Genomic DNA, 24,580 nt, shown 5'->3' with positions numbered 1-24,580 from the left:
GCAAATTGCTACTTCATACTACTGCATCTTTAAAGTAATACTATCAAGATTAATGATTTTAAACATATAAGAAAGGAATTTTTTTTTTTTGGTTAGAAATTAGTTTTAGTGCCATTCTTAAAATTGATTGACACTTTCCTCCAAATTAATACTAATTGGTAAATTATTTTAGGACAGATTGGAAACGTCATGCAGATACGTAAAATTTATTCCAAAACAAAAGAACGAAACAAAGGTCTTAATAGAAGGGGTGGAATCTTATTATGTTATGATACAATAATATAATGCATGCATACGGTTAATCAGAGCATGAGGGAGATACAAATATTTGGATTACAATCTATATATATATATATCCTAGCTATAACAAAATTTATAACACGAAGAAGAATATAAAGTAAAAATAAAGAAGCGTGGCTTTTTGACAAATTAAAGCATTATGCCACAAATAGTAATATAGAGTTTAGAGGCCACTAGAACCAATCAATTTTGTTAAGCCAAAAGTTATGGCCATAGCCAACCAACCTCCAAGCAAAACCCTAGCTGAGGACTTGACTACTGGTGCCTTCCCTAAAGCAGCTCCTAACCATCCAAACACCATTAAAGCTAAGGTCACTGCTGCAACAACAACTCCAATTCTCACTTTGTAATCCCTAATAAATGATGCTGCCAATAATGGCACCATTGCACCCACTGAGAATGCTAGGGCTGATGCTGCTGCTGCTTGTGCTGGATTTGGCAAGCTATCTTTCGCATCATCATCTTCTTTTTCTCTGTTAGCGTTTCTTCTCTTTTCCCTTTTCATTTGAGCCACTTCTATGTCAAGTTGAGAATAAACGGAGACAAATTCTCCGATGGCCATAGAACAAGCTCCGGCCACTAGACCGGCGAATCCGGTCAAGATCATGACCTTAATGTCTTTTTTCACAGCTCCAACCCCCATCATCAATGATGCTGTTGAAACTAATCCATCATTGGCTCCAAGAACAGCTGCTCTGAGCCATTGGGATCGTTTCGAATAGTCGAATTCGTTCTCATCCACTTCCTGTTCTAGGGTTACTTGTTGCTCCAAGTCATTCATAGGGAGAGTGAACTTGGATTCTTGTTGAGTATTTGCTTGGTTTGAAGCCATGGTCTTTTTGTTTGACAGAAAATAATGACTTGAAAATAAATAAGTAGGCAAAGAGTGGAAGAAAGTAGTAGTAGATGACTGTGTTTGACACACGCCTCTTAAGGCTGGGTATTTATAGAAAGAAAATTTTATATTGTAGTAGTGGGGAAAATGTGTGGGGACTTTGCATGAGCAATAACATAAAGAGATTTCGTGAATACATAAAATTCTTTGTACCTTGAAAAAATTGAACTCTCCCTTTTTTTGTTTCTTTTTAGTAAAATGATGATGGAGTCTTGCAAGCATTGGGTTCTCCTTTTTAGCTTAAATTATTGAGGAGTATACGAATTAATTGGTGATATAAAACGAAACATAAGCTTTTGTTTGCATGATCTTTGTTTAAAGAATGAAGAGTTTTTTTCATGTCTTCTTTGATAATTTTTTCTTTTTTTTTCGGAAAGAACGACTTTTTATGGAAATTTAAAGCTCCTCCGCAGTAATGAAAATAATATATAAATAATTAAAAAAAATCTGCCCTTTTATCATTGCCAGTTCACGACATCCTGAAAAGATAAAAAAAAATCTCTATAATTTTTCCGTATTACTTCTCTACATGTTACAAAATTGCACCTGAAGAAATTGATGAAAATTATATAACGAAGTATTTAATTTGCTCGTAGATTCTTATATAAGGACTTCCAAAAAAGAGTTAAGAGAACGAAAAAAATAACCTTTGACATGAAAGAGAGTAGGATATACAGTGGGAAATCACTATGGAATATAGAGAGAGGAAGAAGAAAAAGAGAACAGAAAATGGTTTTCTGATTTCTAAGCTAACCTGGGATTGGCTTAAGGGAAAAAGAGAGAAATTACTTTAAGGGATGTTGTTATACCAGAATTAGGACGTCACGAATAAGGCATGACAAATAAAGATAAGAAAAAGAAAGACCGAAAGGAGAAGTTTTACTTGCCTTTTTCCTCAATAGACTCTTCAGTTTTATGTCCATAGAAGAGGACAAATACGACTTGCGGATCCAACATAAAACGCCCGTGGTTATGTGTGTGTATATATATGTGTGTGTGAAAACAAGTACATATAAGGTCAAATATATATTTTCAAAACATACTGTTTTAGTCTAGTAAGAATTTATAACATCTAAATTTTGTGTTGCCATTCATGTAGTTTGCATATTTTATCTATATATAACCCTATTTCTGTGATTTTAATCAATGACTCATAATATTGTAGTGTAGTGTCGCTTTTTTGTTGTTTGAATTCGTGTGCGTTTTATTGACGTCGTAGATGAAGCTATATTTCACAAAATTGGATCGAAAATTTGTGATCCAATCTAGCACTCGAAAATCGGATCGAAGGATTTTTCACTTTTATCTTTATGATCATATGGTGGAGATGACTGGCACAATCTCCCAAAGTCGTTATAACATTTCAAAGTTCTTTCTTTCCTATATGATCTATATATAAGTAAACTCAAACGGAGTTTCTCTCTCTGTCTCTCTCCATAATATCGCGACTATCTATATACACAAAATTAAAACAGGTAGCCAAGAAGAACCAGTTTAAAAATTAGAAAGAAAAGTAACGTGTTATTGACTAGTTTTCTCAATGTTCCAAATGTTTGCCATTTTCACTACTTGAGAATCAAATCAAGGGAAATTTGACTAACATTTATAAAAAATTATTTTACTATTCTGATGTTAGGAAATAGGAAAAAAATGCAACTTATATGCTCCATTTTGTGTAGTTTGAGAGTTAGTTAGTGAAACACTATTACCTTGAACTATTAGATAAAGAGTTCGGGTCACATGAAATTAAGTGGAAAACCGCTATTGATCTTTCTTGGAGCATATAAGTTGCATTACTAATGTACTTTGATTTTTCATCTCCAAAATGTTGTCAAATTTATTCTCCATAAGTAAATAAATGCCTACATATTTTGGGACAAAACCGGTTACTATCATATTTTGAGTAGGAAAGGGCAATGTAACGACCCGACCGGTCGTTTTGAGCATTTGCATTTCGCAGGTAGTTTAAAGACATGAGTAGCTCCGTATGATGTATTATGACTTGTGTGAATCGTCGGTTTTGGTTTTCAAGTTATTCAGAAGTGATTTGGAAGAATGAATTTCATGATTAAAGCTTTAAGTTGGAAGAGTTGACCAAGTTTGACTTTTGTTAATTTGACCCCGAAACGAAGTTTTGATGGTTTCGTTATGTCCGGATGGTGATTTTGGACTTGGGCATATGCCCGAATTTTATATTTGAATATTTCTAGAAGGATTCGGCGCTAATTGGCGAGAGTTGGAAATTTGAAGGTTTGGAAAGTTCATAAGTTTGACCGGGAGTTGAGTTTGATGATATCGGGTTCGGATTATGGTTCCGAAAATTTGAATAGCTTCGTTATGTCATTTGGGACTTGTGTGCAAAATTTGAGTTCATTCAGGGTTGATTTGATATGTTTCAGCGCGAGTTTTGGAAGTTGAAAGTTCAAAGTTCATTTAAGTTCGAATTCAGGTGCGACTCATCGTTTTGATATTGTTATGTGTGACTTGAGGCCTCGAGTAGGTCCGTGTTATGTTATGGGACTTGTTAGTATATTTGGACGGGGTCCCGAGTGGCTCGGGTGAGTTACAGACGTGGTTCAAATTATTTTTATCTCTTGTTGCATTGTTGAAGATTTGATGGTACTGGTGTAGCCGCATCTGCGGAGTCTTGATCGCAGAAGCGACTTTGCAGATGCGGGTTGTCCATCACAGAAGCGAGAAGAGGCTGGGTGAGGAAGATCGCAGAAGCGGAGAATTGAGCACATGTGTGGATGCGCAAGTGCGAGGAATTGGAGCGCAGGTGTGAGGAATTGGAGCGCAAGCGCGAAGGTCTTCGCAGAAGCGGAGTTTTGTTACCGCAGGTGCGAGGGGTACTGGGCTAAACTATTTTCGCAGAAGCGAAGAATTTTACCGCAGAAGCGGATATCGCAGATGCGACGATATGATCGCATATGCGATGAAGCCTGGGCAAAACTATATTTCGAGACTTGGTCGTTTCTTTTCATATTTTTGAGACTTGGAGCTCGGTTTTGAGAGACTTTGAAGAGAAATTTCACCACACAAATTGGGGTAAGCATTCTTAACTCGATTTTGTTTATATTTCATGAATCTATCCTCGTTTTTGGCTTTTGGTTGATGATTCAAAAGAGAAATAATGGGTTTTTGTCTAAAGTTTTATAGAGTGAAATTTTGAGTTTTGAACATCGATTTGGAGTCGGATTTGAGTGAAACTAGTATGGTTGGACTCGTAATTGAATAAGTTGTCGGATTTTGGAAGTTTCATCGGGTTTCGAGGTGTAGGCCATGGTTTAACGTTTTGGTTGATTTTGGGCTTTTGATTAAAGATTCGACCTTTATCGACTGGGTTTGTTTCCTTTGGCATTATTTGAAGTATTTGAGTTGCTTTTGGCTAGTTTTGAGCCGTTTGGAGGTCAGTACACGCGGGATGGAATTTTTGGAGCATCGTTTGGCTTACTCGGTATTGGATTTGACTTGTTCGAGGTAAGTAACACTTCTAAACTTGGTGCTGAGGGCATGAAACTCCGAATTACGTATTATGTGATTGATGTTGGGGTGACGCGCATGCTAGGTGACGGGCGTGTGGGTGTGCACTGTGTGAATTATGATTTAGTCAATAGCATGGAATTGTGTAGCTATCTTATGTAAACATTTTTACTGTACTCTATGTGTTAGAGCACTTGAGCTGTAAATCATGCTAGAAATTATGTTTAGGCTATATCCTGGTACTATTAGGACCCATAGTGGTCGTTCTTTGCTGTTTAGTTATTTGCTTAATTGTAGTTATGTACTCAGTCGCATTCATCATTACATATCATATCTCAATCTCTGTTATTGTATATTGTCACATCTCGTATCATTGATTTGGGCTGCCTAGCATGAGTGTTGTGAGCCCGAGATACTGGAGAGATTGATGACTGAGTGAGGCCGAGGGTCTGTTGTGAGTGATATTTATGGCATCAGGTTGCACGCCGCAGTAGGCTTTATTGATTCATGCCAGGATTTAACTTATTTTAGCGCTTGGGCTGGATCGGCCCCTCTGGAGTCTGCACATCCACAATGGGCGCAGTTTCTATGGATTTTTGAGCTAGATCTGTCCTGGATTCATATGCATTGGGCTGGATCTGCCCCTGGATTTATTTATGTTTTGGTTTGATCTGCCTTGTACAGTACTGAGTGACTGAGTGTGCTAAGTATTGAGCATGGTGAGAGAGAGTACGAGACAGTGAGATTGAGTACTCTGAGAGTGTGAGTACATGGGTTCATCACTGAGATGCATTGCATTTGACATGCGTACTTGAGATACAGGCATAGAGATGCGTTTCCTCACGATACCCGATTTTGTGACATTCATGATTTAACCTGCATATTGACATGTAGGCATAGAGATGTACTTTTCTCATGCTATCTGAAAATGAAACATCTTATTTATTGTTGAAAGGTTTTTGGGAAAGTCACAGTTTTCAAACTTACTCATATGTTTTTGGTGTTTTCGGTGAAAGATTTGGGATTTACTTTTATACTTGAAAAACATGCCTATTTTTCGTAACTGTGAACGAGTTGAGCATCTTATCTCTAAGTTATTTTCTTGTACTATTTTTATTATATTGTTATGAACTATGGCTGGTTATTGGAGTTGGACTCTGACCTTTATCCCAGCTCGTCACTACTTTCAACCTAAGGTTAGGTTTGTTACTTATTGAGTACATGGGGTCGGTTGTACTCATACTACATTTCTGCACCTTGCGTGCAGATGTTTGATGTTGATGTTGCTGCATACAACGGGAGCTGGATCTGAAGATGTACTTGCGTTCCAGTTATGACTATCACTTGTCCTTGGTAGCATTAGATTCGAATTCTGTTCATTTACATTTCAAACAGATGTTGTAATTATTTCAGTTCAGTCTTGTAAAGAAAAAAAAATCTAAATCTTAGAAACTCGTGATTTGTACTACCAGTCCTTGAAAAATTCTTTGTATAAAAGCAGTTGTATTATCATTTCTTCTCTTAATAAATTTCATTAATTTGAATAGTTGTTAATTGACTTACCTAGCGGGTTGTGTTAGGTGTCATCACGGCTAGTTGGATTTTGGATCGTGACAGGGCAACAAGTGGAACGTAACATACTTTCATGCAAAAGCAAGTACACAGCCAAAGTATGTAGTAGTATCTAAATCCTAGCTTGGTTTAATATTTATAGAATTATTTTTAAAGAACCAAATATTCATTAAACAGTCAAGTTAAACAGAGTTGCATCTTAGAAACATCCCTAGTCTCGCTTCATTTCTGCACCCCAAATTGGGCACGTGATCCCACTATCTCTACTTTGGAAAAAACGAGATTATTTTAACTAAAAATTCTTAACCTGAAATGTTCCTTTTTTTGTTGGTAATTATCTTTTTTTTATTTTTATTTTTTATTTACAGTTGTAATACCTTTTGATGACTGCCGGATATCTTTCCATAACTACCTTCACACCCTCAATGAAATATCAACCTTAAATCACTCTTCGACTTATGGCTCGTTTTCTCAGTATACATACATATTAGTTTACTTTAATTTTTTATTTTATGAAATCTAATATTCATTGAGGGTGTGCAGAAAAACCTTCTCTGAATATTCAATAGCTTGTTATGTATTAAGAATGTACATTTTATCAACTAACTAAATTATTAATTTTATAAAAGTAATTAATTTTTTTTTCACTCAGTTAGTACACGTCGCTATATGATCGTAAAGAGAATTAGAACCAAAACTTTATCAAGACTGATAAATATTGTTATAGGTCAAGATACTTTAAGATATTCAACGTCAATTTGCTTTGATTATTGAGGAATATTCTTTTGTTAGGTTTGCACAGTATATTTGCAGAATCACTTAATCTTATTGATTTAAATAAAGTAACATTTCAGAACAAAAGTAATCAAGGTTTTAAAAGATTTGTATATCTAAGTAAACTTCAATTGGTGTACCCTTCGAATCAATGAAATCATTAAACAAACTGAAAATGGATTGCTGAAGAGGAAAGCATTTGGATGGTTGGCTAGTGAGACATGAGAAGTGGGGAATACGATAATATTAATAAATGGGAAGAGTGTGGATTCCACACGAATGTCACCAGGCTCTCATTATCTTATTGCATTACCAACAGAAAAAGAACCCCATTTTGTGGCTTTACTTTAATTCTTCATATCTCAACTTTTCACTAAAAGTAGTTACCTTTAGAAATATAGATGAGGAGTTATCATTAAGTTGCTGATCGTTTTCTTCCTTTCTTGAAATTGCTAAAGAAGGGGATAGGTTCTTTAATGGGATCTAATATATATACTCTTCTTTTGTTTGGCTATTGAATTATTGATTCCTTGTTTCCAAACTAATCACATTGATCAGTTGAGCAATTTAAGATGGCAGAAAGACAGATAAATTCAAAGAAGAAATGTAACAAGAAATGCTTGGAAGATATGGATAGGAGTATGCCACATAGTGACATAGAGTTAATGGTATGGGTAAAGATGTCATTAACTGATACACATTTACTTATTCATCATGGCTCATGAAAAACTGGCCGAATTTGGTACTAACTTTGTTGAAGGAAGAACTCAGTTTCTCAACTATAAATTTCTAGACCCACCTCATATAAGTGTAAGAAAAGTGGAAAAGGGAAGTAGAAATTTAGGGTGCGTTTGGTATTTTGGAAAATATTTTCCTGGAAAATGAGTAGTTCTATCATTTATTTTTCTTGTTTGGTTGGTGAGTGAATTTTTTTTTTCAGAAATTATTTTTTAGTGTTTGTTAGAGAGTAGAATTTTTTTTTTGGAAAATAATTTCTTATGCTACTCTTCTCTGCCCCTCCCCTCCCCCCCGCACACCCCAAATACCCAACGTTTTGAGTACTCTATTTTCTTCAAGAATTTAATTAATCTTTTAAAAATTCACACAAACCCAAAGAAATTATTGTGCTGCTTTACTTTTTCACATAAAAATAACGCTGAAATTTGTGCTCCATGACTAAAAAGAAAGTACTCATTCTACAACATGAAAAGAAAGTACTCATTTTGTTGAAATAAAAGAAAATACATTTTCTACATTATGAAATGAAAATACTCATTTTGTTAAAATGAAAGAAAATATTTTTTACTATATCATTTTGTTGAAATGAAAGAAAATATTTTTCTACATCATGAAAAGAAAGTACTTTTTTTGTTGGAATGAAAGAAAATACTTTTTTTGACGCCATGAAAAGAAAATACTCATTTTGTTGAAATGAAAAAGAAAGTACTGTATCTACAAAATAAAAAAAAAGTACTATTACTAATATTTCTATTTAGGGTGGGGTGGGGGTAGGGGTTGGGTGTTGGGGTTGGGAGTAGGTAGGGGGTATGGGGGTAGGGGTGGAGTGGGTAGGCGGGCTGGGTTGGGGTGTGGGGGAAGGGGGAGTTGGTGGGGATGAGGAATATGGTGGGGAAGGATGAAAAAGAGTTTAGGAAAATATTTTCCCTTCTCTTAATAGAGAAAATATTTTCAAGGGAAAATATTTTTCTCCAATTGAAGGAAAATGAGTTCATGAGAAAAATATTTTTCAAAATATTTAAGCCAATCAAACATGAAAAAATTGGAAAACATTTTACTTCGTACCAAACACACCTGAAAGCCTGAAAAAGTAGCATGTGACAAGCTGATATATTGGATAATTGGGATAAAGCGTGAAGATGTAAATGAAAACAGTAATTGAAAAATATCTGTTGAAATTGCACTAAAATTAGTCTCTATGTATCCCTCATGCATGTAAGTGTCGGCCTATTTATAGACAAAGGATCGTCCATTGGACCTTATCCACCTTTGTTGGTCGTGTATCCTAAATTTCCTTTTAGTATTTCTTCACATTATTCTTGATCGTGTGAGCTTGCTATATTAATGTTTTAGTCTTTTACAATATTAATCGGTTAACACTCTGATTCTCATTCAGTTCCCTACTTATCTATTTCAAGATTTGTGGAAAGGCTGTTATTGACCGGTTCCTTCTCCCTGTAAAATGTTCCTTTGACTTAGTTGAATACGGTAACTCTTTTCATTATCATAAGTTAGTAGTAACACTGGACTTTACTCATCCTTTGAGCGCGCGCAAATTTTTGGCCTAATCCATTTTCAATAGGGATGGCGGTCCGGGGTGCAGGGCGGGTGGGTTTAAACATATGCGCAGCCGCTGCCCCAATGCTAAGAACGCATGGACCTTTTCTGTTGGTACTCATTTCTTTTCCCTGAGTAATGAGTAAATAATGAGTCAACACCAAACAGTAATAACCAAACTACTGTTGCAATATTTACCTTTCCCCACCAAAATATTAATCGGCTTCGCCAATCAAATTAATATATTTTTAAGTTTAAATTCAACTAATCCACTTTGCTCGAAGAAGCTGGTTTCTTGTTTTTTTTTCTTAGGTTCTTTTAGTGTTCTGGTTAGATTATATATCAACGGTTCACTATAAGAGTATGAATGTAATATTGATCAACTAAAATAACACTAAATATTAATTGACTTTTTGTATTGGTGGAAAAGTCACGACACGTGGAACGACATTAAGCTGACGAGGCATGACGCATGAAGCGTCGATACAACGACAAGTGTCATTCTCAATTAACTGAACTTAGGATGCGCGGTAAGCACAGAAGAAATACCCACGGGATAGCATAAGAGAAAAGAACCGAGTCTGACAATTATCAAAGGAAAAACAGGAACGGAATGAATGAAGACTGCAAAGAATGGAAGATACATGAACTAGAGAAAAGGAAGGGAAATCGGGAGCTGTTATAAGGAATCTTTAGTCATAAATATGCTAGTTACGATTATCTATGGTAATGGAAAATCAATACAATTAATGCCCTTAATTAGTTCAAATTAAGTATGATAGATGTTACGATTCTATGCTCCTACATAAGGATGAGAATTCCATTTGTAAGAACATGTGACAATTATTACTAAAATTCATACTATAATTCTTTGCTTACTCTCTAAATTTCCGGCCTTGATTTGGGAAAATGTTTGTAAATCCATTCCACACTTTTCTTTGTTAATTATTTCCATCATTTCTTTTATTTTTCTTAAGATTACTAAGAAAGTGAAGTCAAACTTGGTTATCAGTAACCCGTTTTCTTCTAAATATTGACTTTGATCGGGAAGTCTATTTTTTGTTAAACAAATTGGTTCCGTTATCGGGAATCTGATAATCTTTTCACTGTACAAATTCTACTTTTTGATAACCAACTATGTCAACTGCTAACGAAAATAACCAGTTGAACCCATAAGGTGGAACTTCACCACTCCTCTCTCCAACGGGATCCCCTCAGCAATCCCGTGGGGGTTCACCTGTAAGGTCTACATCGCGCGCTAATGATCAACAAGGAGATGAATAAACTGTAGAGCAGGACGCTCTAAAGTAATTGATTGCAGAACACATGAATAGTTCTCTACAAGCTTTTATTAGAGGATTGCCCAACGTGCCACAAACTCCTCCACCAGTCAATACAACAATCGTAGAAGACCCGCGCTCAGGGCTTGACAACTCTGGAAGTGGAGGAATTCCAAATGAATCTCGCGAAGGAGGGTCAGGTACAACAAATAATTCTAACCTACAAAGTTTGGTACTAACTTTGTAGAAACAATTGAAGGAGCAAAACGATCGCATAGAGCAAATACCTGGTGTGCCACTCGTGATCAAATGGGTGGATATTGACAAGTATTCACAACAGCCTTGGAAACCAAGTGTAGCGCCTTTGCCAATTCCTAAAAAGTTTAAAATGTCTGATATTCCGAAATATGATGGAATGACTAACCCTCGAGATCACGTAACTGCATTCACAACTGGCATAAAAGGCAACGATTTAACCAAACAAGAAATTGAATCGGTTTTGGTTAAGAAATTTGGTAAAACACTCACGAAAGGAGCATTAACGTGGTATTCTCTTTTACCTGAAAATTCTATTGATTCTTTTACTGAGCTTGCAGATTCATTTATAAAAGCACATTCGGGAGCTCAGAAGGTTGAAAAAAGGATGAAAAACATCTTTAAGGTAAAATAGGGGAATACAGAATTACTAAGGGAATTCACAGATAGATTCCAGCGGGAGAGGATGATGTTACCTCGGGTACCCGATAACTGGGCAGTTATGGCATTCGCAAGTAATTTAAACGAGAAAAGTTCAGAAGCGACGAGAAGACTGAAAGAGAGTTTGAGGGAATTCCCAGCGATAACTTGGAATGATGTGTACAACAAATACAACATAAAGTTGTGGATAGAAGAAGATATGGTCGCACAACAAAGAACCGATGAAAGAGAAGGATCGAGATGTTCAGAAGCAGAAAAAAGGACCGAAAAAAATAGGTACAAACCTTACATGGGACCTGCTGGGTGAGACCCTCGATCTAAATAAGAAAACACACGATTCGACTCAAGACCGAGGCAAAAAGATACGAGCTCTTAATCTAGGTTCATAAAGGAACGAGATGCAAGAGGCAACGAATTCGGTATACACGCAAGGGTAGGAGATTACATCTTCAACGTCAGCACCTCCGAGTTAGTAGCTGTTTTGAGATGTATGGGAGATAAGATGCGATGGCCTAAAGAAATGAGATCATATCCAAGCAAAAGGAATCCATATTTCTGGTGTGAGTTTCACAACGATCATGACCATAGAACATCAGATTGTAGATTATTGTAGGGAGAGGTCGAGCACTTGTTGAAGCAAGGTTATCTAACTGACCTGTTCAGCGAGAAAGGAAGACAATCATATATGAAGAACAGACAGGAACCCCCAAAACCTCCATCACCAACGAGAACATGTAATGTGATAACTAGGGAAGATGAGGTCAATAGTGTAACTTATACAGCTACAAAAAAGATGTCAAAAGTCACGGTTACTCATGGGAAGTGAGTTTTCCAAGTCTTGGATGGAGACAGTATAACATTCGATGATGAAGATGCGGACAGCTTTGTGATTCCTCACAACGATGCACTGGTAATATCTTTACTTATACACGATACTAATGTAAAGCGAGTTTTGATTTATCCAGGTAGTTCAATAAACATCATTTTACTAAGGATGGTGAACGAAATGCAAGCTAACGACAAGGTGAAACCAAAGACACGTTCCTTGGCCGGGTTTGACAATTCAAGTGTTATCACAAAAGGGGAAGTTCTGCTCACCACATTTGTTGAGGGAGTTGTTAAGGATACAAAGTTCCAGGTGGTAGACGCAGACATGGCATATAATATAATTTTGCGAAGACCATGGATTCACGACATGGACGTCGTCCCATTTACATTACATCAAGTTATCAAATTTCTTTCACAGTGGGGAATTCGTCAAATCCGTGTAGATCAACAAGCTTCAAGAAGTATTAAATCGATGGTGGTTTCGATTAAGGTAGTCAATGATGTAGAAACAAAATAGCAACTACAAAACTTAGTTGAGGACATTGGTGCAAAAAACTCAACTGAAGGCATTCCAGGATAGACTGATGTTGATTCGACACCTGATGTTATTCAAGAGCCAGAAGAAAATGAAAATATTAAGACAACTGCTGAAGAACTCGAAGCTATAGTACTATTTACACGTTGACCAGACAGAAAAGTTTACGTCGGAGCAAATTTAAGCCTAGAAATGAAAGGTAAGTTAATCGAATTTTTACAAGCTAACGTAGATTGCTTCGCTTGGTTGCATTCGGATATGACAGGTATACCACCGGAGGTAATGACTCACAAATTGAATGAGGACCCATCATACCCACCTATCAAGCAGAAGAAAAGGAAACAAGGATCCTTAAAAAATCAGGTAATCCAAGATGAGGTACAAAAGCTTATGAAAATTTGTTCGATACGGGAGGTAAAGTACCCTAATTGGTTAGCTAATACCGTAGTAGTTCCTAAAAAGAATGGAAAATGGCAAGTTTGTGTAGATTATATTGATCTAAATAAAGCTTGTTCTAAAGATTCATTCCCTCTACCACATATAGATCAACTAATCGATTCCACCGCAGGACATGAACTTTTGAGTTTTTAGATGCATATTCAGGATATAACCAAATAAAAATGGACTTTCTAGATTAAGAAAAAACTTCGTTTATCAAAGACAGGGGGACTTAGTGTTATAAAGTCATGCCTTTTGGTTTAAAAAATGCTAGAGCCACGCATCAAAGGTTGGTGACCAAAATGTTTTAAGAGCACTTAGGAAAAACCATAGAAGTCTACATTGACGATATGCTGGTCAAGTCAATACAAGCGGGGGATAATTTTCAACACTTGTCAGATACTTTCGAGATTCTCCGCAAATACAATATGAAGCTATATCTAGAAAAATGCGATTTTGGCGTGGCTTCAGGTAAGTTTTTAGGCTTTCTCATTTCTAACAGAGGTATTGAAGTGAATCCTACACATATCAAAGCTCTCGAAGAAATACCATAGATACTCACGATCAAAAAAGAAGTGTAGAGATTAACAGGAAGAATAGCAACCCTGGGGAGGTTTATATCAAAGTCATTAGAAAATAGTTTTAAATTCTTTTTCAGTATTGAAAAAGCAGAATTAATTTGAATGGACTGACAAATGACAACAATCCCTTAAGGACCTAAAATTGTATATGTCAAATCCGCCTTTGCTACCCAAACCAAAAGACGGTGAAATGCTTCTCATTTATCTTGATGTGTTACAAGTAGCGGTAAGTGCAATATTGGTACGAGATGATAAACGTAAGCAATTCTCAATTTATTATGTTAGTAAATCTTTGATAGATGTTGAGACATGGTATCCCCACTTGGGAAAGCTTGCTTTAGCATTAGTCATGGTATCGAGGAAGTTAAGACCTTATTTCCAATGTAATCCTATTTCTGTAATAACTACTTTCCCTCTAAGGAATATATTACATAAACATGAGTTATCAGGTAGGTTAGCTAAATGGTCAATAGAACTCACTGAGTATGATATCATATATCAACCCAGAACTGCGATAAAATCATAGGTTTTAGCAGGTTTTGTAGAGGATTTCAACATGAATTTAGTTCTTGAAGCAGAAAAGGAACTATAGGTATTCACCGGATCTAATTCGGGGACTTGGACTTTACTTACCGATGGTTCTTCAAACGTTAAAGGAGCGGGTTTAGGAATTGCAGAAGCAGATGCGTTGGCAAGTCTCGCGTCTGTCACAGATGTAACGAACGCAGAAAATGCTATCTTAATACATTTATTTTATTCGGCACTTGACTAAGACAAGAGCGAGGTAAATTTTAATAATTTAACTTGGGATTGGAGAAACAAATTTGTGAACTTTTTGCAGTATGGAGTCTTGCCCGAGGACAAAAAGAAGTCACAATTGCTTCGCCAAAAAGCCGCCTGGTATTGCTTAATTCGTGAAAATGTATATCGAAAAATGTTTCGCGGACCTTTAGCACAATGCCTCGGCCCATCGCAGACAGAGTATGTAATAAGGGAAGTACATGAGGGGCACTGTGGCAATCACGCCGGGGGAAGATCATTGGTAAAAACATTAGTAAGAGTAGGGTATTATTGGCCAAAAATGGAAGAAGAAGCAGAAGGCTTTGTAGCCAAGTGCGATAAATGTCAACGATATGTCAATAACCTGCACCGCCTAGGCAGAACTGTTACATTCAGTTATTTCACCATGGCCTTTCATGAAGCGGGACATGGATATCGTAGGCCTGTTGCCTCAAGCTAAGGGAAAGGTACGGTGTCTATTAGTTTTAACAGATTATTTTTTAAAATGGGTAGAAGCAGGTGCATTCAAACAAGTGCGAAAAAAAGAAGTCAGGGATTTTGTTTGGAGAAACATTATCTGTCGATTTAGAGTTCCAAAGGAAATCGTGTGTGACAATGGCCCGCAATTCATAGGTACTAAAATCACAGAATTCTTTCAAAGTTGACAGATCAAATGGATTACGACCGCACCTTACCACCCTGCAGCTAATGGACAAGCTGAGTCGACAAACAAAGTTATCATTAATAACTTGAAGAAGAGATTAGAAGAATCAAAAGGCAAATGGCCAAAAGTGTTACCGGGGTTGTTGTGGGTCTATCGAACAACAACAAAAATAAGCACGGGTGAAACTCCATTTTCATTTGTTTATGGTGCAGAAGCTTTAATTTCAGTAGATATAGGTGAACCAAGTACGAGATACACACATCTTACTGAGAAAGCAAATAAGGAGGAGATGCAAGTAAATTTGGATCTATAAGAAGAAAGGAGAGAAACAACATTAATTCGAAAGGCGGCTCAAAAGAAAATGATTGAGTGATATTACAACAGGAAAGCTAATTTGAGATACTTCAAGATTGGGGACTTCGTCCTCAAAAAGGTATTCCGATCGACAAAAGCGACCAACGTAGGAAAGTTGAGTCCAAATTGGGAAGGCCCTTATAAGGTTCGAGGTATCACTGGAAAGGCAGCATACGAGTTGGAAACCATGGATGGAAAGGTACTACCATCAAATTGGAACGCAGTTCACTTGAAGAAGTACTACTTCTAGATGAGGAAAGTACCCATGGACAGGTATCACGCAAGTTCAATTTTTGTTTTATTCTTTTAAATTTTACTTACCATTTTAGATAATAGGCAAAAATCTAGCCCATACCAAATGATAATATTAGACCCGAAAGGCACACAAAATACTGATTTATTCCCGGTCTAGGTTACAACCTTTCTGATGAAAAAAGTGTTATGCAGTCATCATCTAAATAAATGTCTCCGAGTCCCGTTCGTATTTTCCTTTTCAGGGAATGGACCAAAAAGAAGGAGTAATCCAGTGTTCAAGATTTCAAACTTGAAGGCTCCAACACTGGGGGGACTATGCATGTAGAAGAAAACAAAAGTCTCAAAACGACGTACTTCGGTTTAGCCTGAATCAAAAACCTTGAAGAAACAAACCTCTGGAATTTTTCCATGTCCCTGCGAGTTTTAGGTTAAGGCCAAAATTTATTCACTGGACAATAGACCCGATTTTGTATTTACTCAAGAGATTATAGACCCGATTTTGTATTTTAAAATCCGCTACAATAAAAGAAGTTATGAAAGTGTTGTACGAGCGATCATGAAAATAATGTATGAAATTTATTTGAAAGTTCAAAATATAAAACTTCCTCAAATTATTCCTTTTTTCATGTCTACTTCATGTTTCATATGTTTGCACCAATATAAAGATGAGACATCATTTTTATCAGTGTCGTTAACCTAAAAGGACCTTTTTTTTTATAAAACCCCATATTTATCAAAGCCATGGATTGTTAAGGCATTATTAAATGCAAGAAAAAGCTCACACATCAAAAAATCATAGAGCATAATATGTGGCAAAAGCAACTGAAATGTTTATAAAAACAAAAAGGTTCTAATCCATCATTAAAATTCCAAAATTAAACTGAGGGAAAAACCAACATACAAAAGTCCCAAATAAAAGCTGACAAAAAAAAGGGAAAGGAAGAAACTAAGGAGCATCATTAACGGGGGTATCATCAATGGGAGAAGAAGGATTAACTTGAGTAGAAGAGGCTTAAACATCAGCTCTACCAGGAACAAGTCCATCCCCATCACCCTTGGAACCTTCATCTTCGAGTGAGGAAAAGCTTTGACATTGCTGAGTTTTATCAATTGCTTCTTTAGCCTTAGCAATCTCAGCATTAAGGTCAAAACCCTCCTGGTTGGCTTCAATTAGAGTCTCGAGGCGAGTGTTCAAAAATGCCAATCTCACATTCAACGATAGCTTATCCTCGAGAGCCTCAAAATCCTTCTCCCACTGATCAACCTCACCTCTCAACTCTTCTTTTTCTACTTTCGAGGCATCAAAGGTTGTCTTCAAAGGAGCGAAAGAACTTTCCAAGAACTGAATTTTATATGCAGAGGCGTGGAAATCCTCCTGAGCTTGGGTAAGCGTTTGAATCAATGCTCCCGCGTAAACCTCTTTTTAATTAAGGAGTTCTTTCAAACTCCTTATCACTTTAGTTGCCTTGGAAAGTTGTTTAGCAAAAGAGGATTCCAGTATATCCTTGTCCTTCCCAACCTGATTGGAAGAGGATTTTTCAACCGCTAGCTCGGCAGAAATCATCCTCATTTGACGCTCAAAAGCGTTCTTCTCTTCTGCAAGAACTTCCTTTTCCAGTTGAAGACCTTCAAATTGTTCCTTCTAATTGTCAACCTCGGTGCAGAATACCATAACTTGCTGGTCCGCTTGAGAAACTCTTTTCATAAGCTCGGTACCAATCAAATTAATCTGCAAAAAAGTAAAGGTAGAAGAGTTATGAATGAGGAAGAAAGAGGAACATAAATATAAGCTTGTACCTTCAAAGAAGAATGAACGATGTCGTTGATTAAAGTCAGTGAGCTGTGGCTTTCTAATTTCTTCTTCTCCATGGGGCCAATCAGTGGCTTCAACCACACGTCGTCTTGACAAGATTTTCTTAGTAAGTTCCCATCTTCAGGGACCTCAATTACGACTCTTTTCATCTCCCTCCTACTGCTAGAAGGTTCAGCCTCTGTATGAGAAACAACCACGGGAGTAACAACCGAAGTAACATCAGGCAAATGCACTGAGATGTTGATGGTAGATGAATCTGGAAGGGAAGCAAGAGGCAATTCTTCAGAGACAGGCCTGAAAGCTTCTTCACCCTCGAATCCTTGAGCAAACTATCTATCAATAAAACTTGGTGGGGGATCAACAACATCTTCATCAGAAATCACTAAAGGAACGTTCTGTGGCTCATCTATGAGTCTGAAAGAAATTACACTAGAGGGAAGGTCATGAGAGGGGGGTGCCTCATCATCAGAAACCACGCGTCTCTTGACACGTGGCTTTCTCACCAAAGATCCTTCCTCTGTTTCTTCTTAATCTTTAGAGCCACGGGCTTCATCAGTTTTCCTTTTGGAGGAAGAAGCACTCAGAATCTGTTCCTGAGCAAGACTCACGGAAAGTTTGGTTGATTGAACAGATATGGGGCTAATACCATAAATATAAAATCCTAACAAAAAGGAAAGGCAAGGATGAGAAATTCTTGTATAAACAAATATAAGAAAAAGAAGAACTATGAAGGTAAAATGTACCGTGTGTCTTCACTTTCCAACCAAATTTTTGAGAAAGAAATTTCCAAGATCTTTTGTCCATTGGGGCAGCAGTTAACATTTTTTCTACCCAAGCACGGAAGTCGGGAATCTCATCAAAAACCTCTATGGTTGCTGCAAAACGGGTACGTGATTACAAGAAATTATGCAAGGTATATAGAAAAAGACAAAAAAGAAGAGAACTTACGCACTAATGCACTAGTGGGAGCAACAACGAAACGAGCATACCAGCCACGATCTCGATCATCTTCAGGGCTAACCAGCACCCTCTTACTTCTAGCCACGAGAGAAAAGACCCCTTCACAAAATAATTTGGGAGAGTAAAGGTGAAGTAAGTACCGAAAGGTAAAAGTGACGGAAACCAGATATGACAAATAACGTAGGCAAGCAACGGTCCTCCATACAATGGGGCCAATCTGACCAAGACACACGTTGAAGTAACGACAAAACTCAATAATTACTGAATCAATAGGAGGCTTAAATCTTAAATTTAAAGGGTAGGTATAAACAAAAGAGTAACCATCATGATAAGAGGTGATTCTCTGATTGGCACCAGGGACTAAAACTGGGAAATCCAGTTTCTAATGGAACTCTCTACGAACCAAGGAAAGTAGACCGGTAGTGATCAAACTTGGATAAAGTTCAGCAGGGTTGAGGGAAACTATAGAAGAAACTTGATTTCTCATGGTTTCACGGTCAGTTATAAAAGAGAATTCTTGGGGGACAATTTCTGCAGTTGTAGGTTCACGCACAGGTTCATTTAAATCCTCATTCCTAGAAAAAGATCTGGGGGTTAACGGAGCCCTAGGTTTAGAAGAAGATGTCCTAGCAGAACTACTTTGAGAAGAGGAACCACGGTTAGATAGTGAACCAAGGCTACGGAGTCTACCACCTATCCTACTTTTAGTAGGGGCAGTTCATCAACAATCACAACTTTGCGAGGATTTGCCATTATCGAAGACATCATTATCCAAGGAAATACAGAGGAAAGCATACAAAAATACAAAGAAAGAGTAATGTAATGGATGCTGAAGAAGGAAAACTCCAAAAGATCAAAAGAACGAAGTGTTTATAAGAAGATACAACCCTCATTAAAACTGGTCATTATGAAGCGTCTTAATGGAACCGTCACTTCGTGACTGGCACAACCGTAGGGAAAGAACCCTAAAAGGCACTGAGAAACTATAGAACCAATCGTAAGAGGCCATGTGGCATGGGCATTAAATAGATTTGACAAGCGACACATCGATTCTGAGAAAGGCATGATGATGCTCAAGAAGCGGCGGCAAGGACTTCCCGCCATAAAAACTTACCACTTCCCGAATATTCAATTGAGAATATTCAGAAAGTGGGGGGACTATTTGTATTGATGAAAAGTTACGACACGTGGAATGACGTTAAGCTGACGAGGCATGACACGTGAAGTGTCGATACAACGACAAGTGGCATTCTCAATGAATTGAACTAAGGTTGTGCGGAAGGCACGGGATAGTATAAGAGAAAAGAACCGAGCCTGACAATTGTCAAAGGAAAAATAGGAACGGAATGAATGAAGACTGCAAAGAAGGGAAGATACATGAACCAGAGATAAGGTAGGGAAATGGGAAGCGATTAAAAGGAATCTTTAGTCATAAATATGTCAGTTATAATTATTTATGGTAATGGACAATCAATACAGTTAATGCCCTTAATTAATCCAAATTAAGTATGATACCCGTTACGATTGAATGTTCCTATATAATTATGGGAATTTCATTTGTAAGGACATGTGACGATTATTACTGAAATTCATACTATAATTGTTTGCTTACACTCTAAATTTTCGGCCTTGATTTTGGGAAGTGTTTGTCAATCCGTTCCACACTTTTCTTTGTTAATTATTTCCATCAATTCTTTTATCTCTCTTAAGATTATTAAGAAAGTGAAGTAAAACTTGGTTATCAGTAACCCGTTTTCTTCTAGATATTGACTTTGACCAGAAAACCTATTTTTGGTTAAACACTTTTCAAAGAGATTAAGATAAGACTGTAATTTTAAGACTATCTAGGCTTTATTGTTTAATTTTCGTCTACTCTTTTAAGAAAAAGTCTGATATATTCTAATATTTTGAGAAAAGGGAAGAAACAAAAAATTTTGCTTCAAGAGGAATGCACATACAGGAGCTAGCATGGTATTGTATTTATCGACTAAATACCTTTTCCTGATTTAATATTTTTCTTTTTTTCTTTTCCATATCTTTTGTTTATTGTGGAATCTCAAGGTGACTCCTCTTAAATAAATTTGGATAACCTAATTATGCAAGTATTTGTGGACGCAAAACATATTTCCAAAGTTCAGTTAAATTTGATTGTGTATTTCGTGGTGACGGGGGAGTGAATAATTGTTTTAAAGGAGAAGAAGATTATGGGTGGTAGGAGCAAAAAGTTGAGAAGTGATAAAATGGATAGGATCTGGGGTTAGCGGTAATATGGTGAAAGATTGGTCATTTTCGTGGAATTGAAACAATGATCTCCATGTGCCCTATGCATACTTATTGCATGCTTCATTTGTGTAATACTAACAAATACATACACATATACCATGACTATTAGTATACTAGTATATTTTTATTTAGGCTTATATGTAGCAACAGTTATAACGATTCGACCGATCATTTTGAGCTTTAGCATTCCATTCGGTGGTTTGAGACTTTGAGCAGCTTCATATTATGTATTATGACTTGCGTGTATGGTTGGTTTCGGTTTTCGAGCGGTTCGAGATTGATTTGGAATAATGATTCTCGTCTTAGAAATTTTAAGTTATAAGAGCTAACAAATGTTTGACTTTTGGGTAAACGGACCCGGAATCGGGTTTTAGTTATTCCAATAAGTTTGTATGATGATTTTGGACATGTTCACAAAGTCTGGTTAAATTCTGATGAGTTTTGGAAAAGTTTGGGTTGTATGGTGATTGTTTTCGGTTTCGACGTCGATTTGAGCATAAAGGTTACCATATTGAGCAAACACATTTGATTCGTGTTTCGACTAAACCATTATATCCGTATCGTAATTTTGGAACCATAGCAACTGAATTCATCGAGTTTCGACACGGTATGAGAAATTTATGGTCATTTTACTAAGAATTGAGTTGCCAGATTTTTCAGATTAATTACGGAATTGCGACTGCATTCTTATTTAAAAATCTGCACTATTTTTAAATATTGAAACTAGGATATCTCCTTCATTATAAGGTCAAATAGAGTGATTCAAAAGTCTAACTTAACTGGAATTTCACCAGAAATCCATTAGAGGCATCAAAAGCGAGTTTTAGAATTATTTGGCACAAGAAACGAGGCAGAAGCTGTGCATTTTTAGCTATTAATGTTGTTGGAGTTTTTCTCATCTTAAAAGTTTGGGATTGGAAAAATTCAAGGATGTTCTTCAAGTTTCTCCCATGGGGTAAGGTCTATACCATAACCTAAGTATTTCTCTTTGATTCATTCCCTTGGTTTAAGTTTTAATCTATGATTTTAATTGACAACTCATTTAATTCTTTAAATCAAGACCTAGGGTTATGTCCTATATTTTAAAATTTTAAAATGAGTTAGAAGCATTTATTTCCTGATTTCTTTTGGGGTTTTGTTCTACTATATTAGGAGAACAACATACTCGAATTTGGCGAGTTTTGGAGGAGCATTTCGTGAGATATGGGACCCAACTAGTGTGGGTTGGACGCTTGTGTTATGAACACCCAAGAGCGATATTTTGGTGAATTGGTTGAGCTATCGGACTCCGATTGAGTCGGTTTTCGTTCGTGTGATTTTGTATTGGTTCGAGTTCGCTCGGGTAAGCTTGGATTTAGAATCCAAGGCGGGACCGATGTTGAATTTTGTTTACTTTTTGGGAAAAATATGAAGATCATAGCTTTATTTATTGTAATTGGTTTCTCTTGCATTGTTTGATGTTATTAAGTCAATTTTGATTAGATTTGAGCCGTGTGGAAGAGAATTTTAGGGGAAAACTATTTCGGAGGGTTGAGTTGGCCTAGTTCAGGTAAGTATCTTGCCTAACTTTGTGTAGGGGAAACTACCCCTTAGGATTTGGATTGATTATGCTATTTGTATTATGTGAAAGCCGTGTATGCAAAGTGACGAGTGGGTACATGGGCTATATGTGGTATTTGACCGGTTTAGATTACTAGACTCTTTCCATGTCTTTAATTGAATTGTAATAACATGTTATATCTCTTATTGTTAATCTACTCTCACATGCTCCATTTGACGTTGTTAGCACTTGATCTACCTCTTGTTATTTTGCTCTTATATGCTTTAGTTGAAGTTATTGCCTTCCTTATTGTCTTGTTACCTCTTAATTGTTGAATCACTTTAACTTAAAGTTGTTATTTCGTGGAATATCATCTTGTTGAGTTATTGGTATTGAAGTTGTAATAGCCGTTATCACATTGAGGTGAATTAGTTAATTGTTGAGATACCTTTCCTTGTTGAGCATTCTTATTCATGTTGTTATTGTTGAAATTCTTGTACACATTGCAGTTGATCCATGGGCTATTTGTTGTGGAAATATTGGCGTTGTTGACTTTGTGGCAAGTTGTGGCATATAGGCAGTTGTGGTGCGAGTTGTGATTGTATTGTGGTATTGATACGTATGTGGTGGTATAAGGCTAGGGGTTGATACGCATGCGGCGAGATAAGGTGGGATAAAACACATGTAGCTATTTTGGGGAAAAATGATTTTCAAAACTAAATGTAAGGCTCACGCGGTGATATAAGAAATGATTGTGATTGAAATTGTAAAATGTGAATACGAGGCAGTACCTCAGTTGTGATTTTCATTGTACATTCCATGTTGGAACAACTTATTGATTTGAACGGTCATTATTCTTCCTTTAATCATTCATCCGCATTTTGATTGTGTTTGGTTGTTCGTTGTTATCTTGGTATTGGAACGATTGTGAGTTCTTGTGTGAGTCATGCATTCTACGTGATTTGTTGTTTTAACATGCCGATCTGTGCCTCCGTTATAACTTGGTGAATTGATTGTCAACGTGAATTTGATTATGTGGAGTCACCATATCATATTCTGTTGAGTTATTGGTAACATAATGGTTTAAATAAAAAAATTAGTAACATGCTTTATTCTATGTACCACTTAAGATAGAACTCATTATCTCACTCTGTTTTGTACAAATTGTATATTACTTTACATTACTTGATTTCTAAAATAAACTCATTATTTCATTTGATACCTTACCTTATTCAAGATTGTTATTATATTTTATGGTGTCTAAATATATCTTTCATTCATCTAAATTAATAATTATCACGGTTGTAAAGTACATGGTAGCACGTAGGCTTAGCCATGCAAAGGTGATTGTTATTGTGGGTACGAGGTGCCATATGTGTAATATTTGAAAATTGTGGTTCATGACTTTGGTGTATATGGTGTTGCGCCTCGAGGTAATGCTTGTTGTAAGTCCATGCTTTGGGAGAGATTTGATTATTTGAGTTGTCATCTGTTTTTTCCTTATTTGAGTTCATTTACATCTTATCGGTGTTCTGATTATGTCGTTTCCTTATTACTCATTTACTATTTGCTGCCATTTATGTTTCTATTACTTTATTGTTGGTTGTAAATGAATAATTTTTCCGCCATTGGTCTTACATTGACGTTCTTTCCATTGTTAGCTTATGTATATCTTGAACAAGTTTCTATGTCTAGTAGGTGTCTTGACCTGGCCTCATCACTACTCTACCAAGGTTATGCTTAATACTTACTGGGTACCATTGTGGTGTACTCATGCTATGCTTCTGCACATTTTTGTGCAGATCCAGGTATTCTGATTGTGTTGTTGAGAGTTGCATCTGCGCATTGGGAGACTTCAAGGTATACCTGTTTGACGTTCGCAGGCCACAAAGTCACCATCTTACTTCATTATGCTACTGTTAAATTGTAATTCAAAACAATATTATGTTTAGAAATTCTAGTGTGTTTTAGTGGTGCTTATGACTCTGTACTACCGATTTTGGGAAATGTATAACTATTGGCCGCTTGCGGCTATGTATGCCATTTAATGATTTATGATAAATGATTAAATAGTTCAATTCTGTTATTAAATCAGCATGTGTTAGGCTTTCCTAGTCTTAGATACTAGGTGTCATCACGACATCCTAAGGTGGGAAATTGGGGTCGTGACAAGTTGGTATCAGAGCTCTAGGTTCATAGGTGCTACGAGTCATAAGCAAGTTTAGTAGAGTCTTGTGGATAGGTACAGAGATGT

The 24,580-nt window shown here is 36.6% G+C and overlaps 1 protein-coding gene across 1 annotated transcript; it reads right to left on the bottom strand.

Moving 5' to 3' along the window:
* Window positions 1–238: 238 nt before the first annotated feature.
* LOC104110288 (vacuolar iron transporter homolog 4-like) lies at window positions 239–1,240 on the bottom strand. Its single transcript, XM_009619750.4, has one exon. It carries the CDS (start codon window positions 1,130–1,132, stop codon window positions 464–466), a length of 669 nt encoding a protein of 222 aa, XP_009618045.2. The 5' UTR covers window positions 1,133–1,240; the 3' UTR covers window positions 239–463.
* Window positions 1,241–24,580: the final 23,340 nt, after the last annotated feature.

This window comes from Nicotiana tomentosiformis, chromosome 4, assembly GCF_000390325.3.
Source record: "Nicotiana tomentosiformis chromosome 4, ASM39032v3, whole genome shotgun sequence".
In the NCBI taxonomy this organism is placed as follows: Eukaryota; Viridiplantae; Streptophyta; class Magnoliopsida; order Solanales; family Solanaceae; genus Nicotiana; species Nicotiana tomentosiformis.
The sequence above is the reverse complement of the archived record's forward strand: the minus strand, read 5'-3'. Positions and strand labels throughout refer to the sequence as shown.